The sequence below is a fragment of the Anarhichas minor genome, unplaced genomic scaffold (genome assembly GCF_050575085.1).
Source record: "Anarhichas minor isolate MPS153535 unplaced genomic scaffold, ASM5057508v1 ptg000038l, whole genome shotgun sequence".
Taxonomy (NCBI): Eukaryota; Metazoa; Chordata; class Actinopteri; order Perciformes; family Anarhichadidae; genus Anarhichas; species Anarhichas minor.
Window position 1 is genome coordinate 2815001 of NW_027466484.1, and position 8967 is coordinate 2823967.

At 44.5% G+C, this 8967-nt stretch overlaps 1 protein-coding gene across 5 annotated transcripts in view; it reads right to left on the reverse strand.

Annotated features, from left to right (window-relative positions):
- Positions 1 to 8755, reverse strand: part of strn3 (striatin, calmodulin binding protein 3) — a 16370-nt gene extending 7615 nt beyond the window's left edge. Inside the window, exons 1-7 of one of the 5 annotated variants that reach the window (XM_076107176.1) lie at positions 8329 to 8467; positions 6565 to 6822; positions 2938 to 3041; positions 2726 to 2799; positions 2432 to 2510; positions 153 to 314; positions 1 to 66 (exon numbers count right to left, since the gene is read on the reverse strand). The exon at positions 1 to 66 is cut by the window's left edge and continues 73 nt beyond it. In XM_076107176.1, coding sequence (XP_075963291.1) covers positions 1 to 66; positions 153 to 314; positions 2432 to 2510; positions 2726 to 2799; positions 2938 to 2966 — 410 coding nt within the window. In that variant the 5' untranslated portion in view covers positions 2967 to 3041; positions 6565 to 6822; positions 8329 to 8467. Of the gene's footprint in view, positions 67 to 152; positions 315 to 2431; positions 2511 to 2725; positions 2800 to 2937; positions 3042 to 6564; positions 6823 to 7924; positions 8235 to 8328 lie in introns of those variants that run through there. The other 4 variants (XM_076107177.1, XM_076107175.1, XM_076107173.1 and 1 more) reach the window with 4 other exon arrangements.
- Between the last annotated feature and the right edge of the window lie 212 nt (positions 8756 to 8967).

Sequence of the window (8967 nt, forward strand, 5' to 3'; positions counted from 1 at the left end):
TCGTCTTCGTCGCTGTCCTCTGCGTTCTCCAGGAAGTTGAACGTCTCCAGAACGTCACCTGGACTCCTGGAAACAAACAGAGAGGTGTGTGTGTGTATCTCTGTCTGTATCTGTGTGTGTCTCCGTCTGTGTGTATCTCTGTATGTGTGTACCTCTTGCCATCCTTGCGGCGCTCCGTCCCGTTGATCAGGTGCTGCAGGTTCTTGTTCTCCACAGAACCGTTCTGCTCGGAGCCCGACAGGCCGAGCAGAGAGCGAACCCTCTGAGTACGAACGTCCAGGATGGTGTCCGTGTATCCTACTTCCTGCAGGTACCTGAACGCACACGCGCGTGAACGTACACACACACACGTACGTACACGCACGCACGCACGCACGCACGCACGCACACACACACACACACACACACACACACACACACACACACACACACACACACACACACACACACACACACACACACACACACACACACACACACACACACACACACACACACACACACACACACACACACACACACACACACACACACACACACACACACACACACACACACACACACTATTATTATTGTTTGTTCTTATGGTATGAGCTGGTTCTAATGTATTCTTCTGTCTCATCAGGGTTTAAATTGATCTTTTATTTTAAGGTGCTTCATAAATAAAGACATTATTATTGTTTTTTTGGTCCTTCAGGCGACGCCATCAAATGTCTCGTTTTGTCCGAACAAAAGTAAAAAACATGAAAATATAATTTATTTACTGTAATTAAATAAATAACTTTAAAAAAATAATTGATTAAGACGATTGTTGTCCAGAGACTCATGGTATTAAAGATGACACGTCTGATCCTGGTTCTCCAGGTTCTTTCAGTACAGGGTAGGAAATTTACATCTTTTTTGGGGGCAATTTTTGCCCCCACTGACTGAAATCCTGGGCATTTAAAAAAAATTGGGGGCACTTTTTGAAACTTGTGAAATAACATTTAACCTTTGTTCAAAATAATAAATATACTTATTTAGGCTTACAGTATATGAGCAATTGTCATCAAATGGCAATAATAAGACTATTAGGCAGTAGTCTACAGATTCAAAGTGTTTTCTTAGATTTTTTGAACAAAAAACAAAGAAATCAGACAATCATATTCAATTTATTCTTATTTCTTTGTGGTTATTTATTGTTATTATTACATTTTTTAAACAACTATTAACAATTATTAAGTCAACGATGCCTTGATTACATATACCGTATTTTCCGCACTATAAATCGCACCGGATTATAAGGCGCACCTTCAATGAATGGCCTATTTTAGAACTGTTTTTATATATAGGCGCACCGGATTATAAGGCGCATAGAATAGAAGCTACTACAGCTACTATCTTCTTGCTTCCTCCACTTCCGTACCATTGATTCATTAATGTTGAATTCTCTCGCTGCTGCTCTATTCCCATGTTCGGCTGCGTAGCTGACAGCCTTGAGTTTGAACTCAGCGTCGTAAGCGTGTCTCTTGAAAGGTCTTTATACACACAAGTGGTGTTGGACTAGGAGTAAGCACAGTACCGGTGTTTACCGCGGTGCGGCTTTGTAGTTTACCAGTCGTACTGAAACATTTTGACAGAGCGCCGTGTACAACCAGTATGGATCAACCAATTAACCAATTGATCCATATATAAGGCGCTCCGGATTACAAGGCGCACTGTCGTTTTTTGAGAAAATGAAAGGCTTTTAAGTGCGCCTTATAGTGCGGAAAATACGGTACATCAGTCATTGTATGGAATTAATGAGAAAGATATTTTTATAGCACCTTAAAAATTAAAAAATGTGCCATTTGAAGGTACAAGTTCAGTTCAGAGTTGTTGCTTAGTAAATATCTTAATTGACTGTCAGTCAGGTATTATTAATTAGCAACCCTCAAATCAAAGAATAAAGACACTTTACGCACAATGTAGGTGTATTTCCCCTTTAACTCACGAGATGCTGGCAGCATGTTTTATACTTAATGTGAATATAATTCACACTTTGTTGGCATCTTATTCTGAAAACCGGATGTTCGTCTGAAGAAACCGGATGTTGTCTCACGTTAATCTTTCCGCTAACTTTCAAAGTCCTTCGCTCGCTCCCGATCTGTGCCGTTTAAATGCGTTTACCGTGAATGTCAGCATATAGGTGCACTAACATGTGGGTGTCTGCTGAGTTGACCACAGTCTCGCAGTCACAGGTCTGATTAAGAAGCACTCCATTTATTTATTCGTTTAGAAAGTTCGGGGGCATTTTTTGCCCCTCTCCTAGTGATATCAGGGGCAAAATTATATTTCTTAGGGGCAGTTTTGCCCTTTGCCCTCGTGTATTTCCGACGCTGTCTCAGCAGCATCGTCTACATGAACAAAGACCTTTAGATGAGAATGAAGGAGTGAACTCTGGGGCTCTTACTGTCGGAGGAGTTGTCTCCCTTGTTTCCAGGTGAGCTGACTGTTGGCGGGAACAGCAGAGACCTCGGAGTCTTTGGTGTCTGAGAAAGAGGAAATATACTGATCAATACGAGCGGATCCATCAGAACCGGAACGGTCTAGAAACCTCCTGGAGATTAAAGTTCTCCAAAAAACAAAAACCCAAAAGAAAACTGGATGAGTTCAGGTGTCAGGACAGAAAAAAAGTATTTCAAACATGGGGAGAAGAGGAAGGAGAAGGAGAAGAAGATCTTTCTGCGTTTCTTTCATCACTGACCTGATTCAAAGCTTGGCATCTTCATCTCTCCTTGGTTCAACTCCGTTCCATATTTTAACTTGTGGTATTTTGCTCTGAGGAAAACAATATAATATAAATATGAATATATATATATTGAGAAGAGAAGTTTCCCAGCAGCACATGAACGCACCACAGCAGACCTTCGGTCAGAGATAAATCATCGTATTGATATTAAGATATTAATTTCTTACCTTTCCTGTTTTAAAGCGTATTCTAACATTTTGATTCTTCTGACCAGGTCGTTCTTCAGGTTCTCCTGACCTTTCCTCTCCCCCTGAAGGAACGCTATCCTCGCCTGTTGACACAACACACAGCTGATGAGTCCATGAGGTCGCAGGTTGAAGCCATGACCTCGCAGGTGAAACCATGACCTCGCAGGTTGAAGCCATGACCTCGCAGGTGAAACCATGACCTCGCAGGTGAAACCATGACCTCGCAGGTGAAGCCATGACCTCGCAGGTGAAACCATGACCTCGCAGGTGAAACCATGACCTCGCAGGTGAAACCATGACCTCGCTGGTGAAACCATGACCTCGCAGGTGAAGCCATGACCTCGCAGGTGAAACCATGACCTCGCAGGTGAAACCATGACCTCGCAGGTGAAACCATGACCTCGCAGGTGAAACCATGACCTCGCAGGTGAAACCATGACCTCGCAGGTGAAACCATGACCTCGCAGGTGAAACCATGACCTCGCAGGTGAAACCATGACCTTGCTCCGTACGAAGCAGACACACCTGTGAACCTGTGATGAGAGGTTTCAAGTTGAGTACGTTGTACATGTAAAGTACGACGACACTCACGTTCACATGAGAGCTAAATGAGTCTATCATGTATCATCGAGCAGCAAATATCTTTACAATGAAAATCATATTTTCTGGGTCAGTTTTTCTTTGCGTGATAGTAAACTGAAAATATTTAGTTTTTAGGGTTTTTGGTCAAATTTAAATGGATTAATCCTGTAAATAAATTGCAGATTTATCGATAATGAAAATGAGCGTTTGTTTCAGCCCTGTATAATAATAATACATCACAGTACATTATGATATATATATATTATAACTAGCAGAGGGTTCATTACAGAGGACACGGGACAGAGGACACGGGACGATGGCGATCATCACCCCAAACCTCTGGACCACCAGGAAGCCCCAGAACCAGATCTGCATCCGCTTCAGGATGTCTAACAGGATCAACATCAGTGATCAAAGGGGTTCCATTCAAAAGAGACATTTAAATTCATTCCATCACTTCAACTACACCTCCTGTCTGTCCATTATCCGTCTGTCTGTCCGTCTGTCCTCCACCTGTCTCACCTACCACCTGTCTGTCTGTCTGAGAGCAGCTGCTCCTGAAACTAAACCCTGCTGAAGGCCGAGGAGGCTGAAGATCTATTTATACACAAACAGGGTGACCATGGCAACAAGGGGGGGGGGGGCGCAACTTCCTCGAGTGACGGTCGCCAAGGCAACGGGGAAACCAGAGGTTCTCCCTCGACCACGAGAGAGAGAGACAGACAGACAGACGAGTAGAGAGACGGGTAGAGAGACAGACGAGTAGAGAGACGGGTAGAGAGAGAGACGGATAGAGAGACAGACGAGTAGAGAGTCAGAAAGACGGGTAGAGAGACGAGTAGACAGACAGACGGGTAGAGAGACGGGTAGAGAGACAGACAGACGAGTAGAGAGACGGGTAGAGAGACAGACGGGTAGAGAGACGGGTAGAGAGACAGACGGGTAGAGAGACGGGTAGAGAGACAGACAGACGAGTAGAGAGACGGGTAGAGAGACAGACGGGTAGAGAGACGGGTAGAGAGACAGACGAGTAGAGAGACGGGTAGAGAGACAGACGGGTAGAGAGACGGGTAGAGAGACAGACAGACGAGTAGAGAGACGGGTAGAGAGACAGACAGACGGGTAGAGAGACGGGTAGAGAGACAGACAAGTAGAGAGACGGGTAGAGAGACAGACAGACGGGTAGAGAGACGGGTAGAGAGACAGACAGACGGGTAGAGAGACAGACAGACGGTTAGAGAGACGGGTAGAGAGACAGACAGACGGTTAGAGAGACGGGTAGAGAGACAGACAGACGGGTAGAGATGGGTAGAGAGACAGACAGACGGGTAGAGAGACAGACAGACGGGTAGAGACGGGTAGAGAGACAGACAGACGGGTAGAGAGACAGACAGACGGGTAGAGAGACGGGTAGAGAGACAGACAGACGGGTAGAGATGGGTAGAGAGACAGACAGACGGGTAGAGAGACAGACAGACGGGTAGAGACGGGTAGAGAGACAGACAGACGGGTAGAGGATGACATAACAGACCACACTAACTCAACGCTGATTGGTCGGCTCGGTGATTGACAGCCACAGCTCAGGACATACCAGAAAACTGACGTGTGTGTGTGTGTGTGTGTGTGTAATGACGCAGTTGTTCAGAGGAATGCGCCCCCCCTCTGATTTGTCATCCTGGTATATCTGGGCCAGTGAACTCACCCCTTCATCACCATCATCATCACTCTGACCTCACTCCCTGAGGAGCGTTTGATTCATGATCACCAGGTGGACTGGGGGGGGGGGGCATTATCCAAATGATGTGTGAAGAGATTTCTACACAGCTGCCTTTAGTTATTATTTATTTATCTCAAACTGTCGCATCTCTTTCAGAAGAGAACTCAACAGGTGTGACGACGTCGTGACATTAGATAAACAGACGTGTTATAATCCAGCTTTTATATTGAAATGTTTTTAACCACCTTCCTGTTTATAACTGTTTTAATTGAAGCTGAGACCGCAGGAGGAGCTAGTTTTATACGTGAGAGAACTGTTTTAACTTTCTTAATAATGATGTCAGAGACATGAAGTTTATTTTAATGTTCAGAAACGAAGCTTTGACTTAAAGAACAGATGAATACTTTAACTGAACAGATGGTAGTGGAACTGTAAATAAAACAGAGATTCTCCTTAACACACACACTTCAAGTTACACTTATTGTGTGTGTGTGTGTGAGTAGTTATTTCTGTCCGCTCTACTTTGAGCCTCCAGCTGGGATCAGTCCATCAGACCAGGTCTCAGTAGACCAGGTCCCCTCGTCACTGATCTGCTCTCGTTACTAAAACAGGTGACCTGAGGCTGCTCTCCAGGTAAACACGTGACCTCTGACCTCCTGGCTAATGGCGGGGTGAGGACAACAACAAAAACTGAGTGTAGGTTTGAAGAGTCAATTATAATCTAATACATCTCACGTTCTCCATTAATCAGAGTCTTACATTACCCACAATGCAACTAGACCTGTAAGAGTTTGGTGAGACGTTCAGGTGTGTCGGAGACGACACGTTCCTCTGTGTCTGATTTAAAGACATGCAGATCATTAGCCATCAAGTGTTCTCTTCTATGACGTCAGAGTAACAGAATGATCTCATCCAGAAACTACTGAAAGCATTAAATCTGGTTTTTATACTTTGGTGCAGAAACAAGTGAAACATGTTCACACTGACTGGAAACATTCAACTCATGTGAAGCTGGAGACGACCAGTCTGAAGTGAATAGACCAGGACCTGGACGGTACGACCAAAAATGTGTATCACGGTATTTTTTAAGATTCTGGCGGTTTCACAGTATATCACTGTATTTTTTTCCATGACTGTTTTTATATAGGTTCATAGAGGCTTACTCTACTGTCAGGAGTACATAGAATATAAAAACATGTTAATGTCATCATGTATAAAGGCTTTGAGTACTAGAGGGTGTGCTCGTTTGTTCGTATGTTGGGATAATAGCAGTTTGGCTGAAGTGTTGTGGCCCCGGTCAGACGTACCTTGAATCCAGTGATTCAATCATTGCTCTGAGTCTTTCTCGACTGTCTGTAGCGGGACCATGTCCTTGCATAGCTGGATCGTTATTGTGTTCGTAATGTCGCTCCACCGCTTGCTTTTCTTCTCATATGCTGCCTCGAGCTAATGCCTCTTCAAGCGATGTCTGACCCTTCGGATTCACTCGCGTTAACGTTACTGGTTGACAGCCTCGAATCCGACGACCGTCATCACACTCTTGGTATTCCAACAGATGTTTTCTGCTGAGGTGATGGAGTAAGTTGCTCGTGTTACCACCAGCGGCAACAACAGTGGCTTGATAAACTTGCAAAATGTCAGATTATTAGAAACTAAAACACTTCCAAACAGCAGACCCAGCTCCTCTCTTGGGCACAGATTCTATCGGTGCATCTCCGGTTCTCTTTGTTCATCCTGCATCGCTCTGTTCTGTTCTTTAATGTAGCGTTACTGTAGCGACGGAGCCTCTCCCAGCCGTTAACTGTTGTGCTAGCGGGCTAGCTAGCTAGCGAGCTGTACCCAGCATGCCGTTCGGCAGCAAAATTTTAAGAATGTACAATTATTAGTGTTACAAATTGTTTATGTGTCACAAACTGTTGTGTCGTGGTGTTTTGCCCTGTTAAAGAGCGTTAGTTGTGGGTTATAATTTGTTGTTATAAAGTTATAACCATGATTAGAGGTCCCTCTCAATACACTCTACACACTAGCTCCCACCGTAGCTCTCATAGCGGCGAACAATATATTCTGCTGCCTGTTAAAGAGCGACAGCAGTTGTTTCTATGCACCGGTATGACAGTGTGTGAAAAATTCACATCATGCGGGAAATTAAAACCGGTATACCGCCCAGTACTACTTGGACCTACTACAGACCATCACAACAAACTACGAAAGATCCAGAACTCCAGAGACCACATCCCCACAGTCCTCTCACCTCAGATCCACTTCTCCTCACACACAGTCTAAAGGTGTTATTATAGTAAAAGCGATCATGTTCCTTCACAATAAATCTGGTTATATATTTTTTCAACTGTCAGACAAACACAGACTTGGTGTGACTAGTAACACAAGTGTAAAACCAAAGCTAGACTCAGTGTGTGATGCTAACACTAGTCTAAAACTAAAGCTAAAGAGTGTGATGCCAACACTAGTCTAAAGCTAAAGAGTGTGATGCTAACACTAGTCTTTAATTAAAGCTACAGACTCAGTGTGTGATGCTAACACTAGTCTAAAACTAAAGCTAAACCAGCTACACCAACTAGTAAACACAGCTACCTTAAGCTAGCGTGACAAACCAAAATGGCTGCAGATTAACTATTTTTTGGAGCTTCACTTCTCCTTTTTACTTACGTCATCATGTCCACAATGAATTAAAAAAAGTTTCAACGTTAGCACGAGTTCAACCTCGCGAGCTAACAAGACGAAGAGTGACAACAACTGCGAGTTGCTGAAGTGTACCCATCTTGACAGTGCTGCGAAGCTAACAGCTAAACCCGCCCCCCCCGCAGCGCAATCCGCTAAATTAATCGTGTTTAGCCCCGTTAGCTTAGCCACTTAGCCGGCTAGGCTACAAACATTTGGCTAACCATGAACTTTAAAGGCAAATTTGAACGTACGGTGATTATAATATAATAGTATTTAAACTAGTAAAGTTACACCGTAAACTGCCCCCCTCCCTCCCTCCCTCCCTCCCTCCGGTTGTTGTCGTTAGCTTGCGTTAGCCTAAATCAGTGCTAAGCTAAGTGAATGCTAACCTGGAGCTCGGCCCTCTCCACCTCCCAGTGAGCCCTCTCCATCTCGAACCGGGCCCACTCGTGCTGGATGTAGTGCAGGATGCCGGGGATGGTGTACTGCTGCTGCTGCATTCGGGGTATCTCCTCCGGCTGGTGCGGCACCATGACACCTCCACATCCGGGTCCTCCGACCGGAGGATTAGCGGTGCTGTTGCTCCCTTGTTGCGGCGGTGGAGGCTGTCTCGAGGCCGCTCCGACTCCTCCTCCGCCGGGGTGATCATCCATGTTTTTTGGGGGGTATTTTTTTATATATATAAAAGTAGAAGTAAAGTCCCAGACAGCAACGGTCCAATGAAGGATTCCCGACACCCCCCCCCCTAAAAAAGAAGCCCGTGTCTGTCGCGCTGGATGAATGCGGACGGTTTGTGTGTGGCTCTAACCGGCCGCCATTACTGTTCTCTCTCTCTCTCTCTCTCTCTCTCTCTCTCTCTCAAAGAAAATTCAATTTTTTTTTTCAAATTTGCTTTATTGTCATGAAAGTTTAAAAACAGTATTGCCAAAGCATCAAAAAAATTAAACATACAATAACATCAATACACAACAATATCAATATAACAATAATATTAATACAACATCTCATAAAGTGGTGTGAGACAGAGC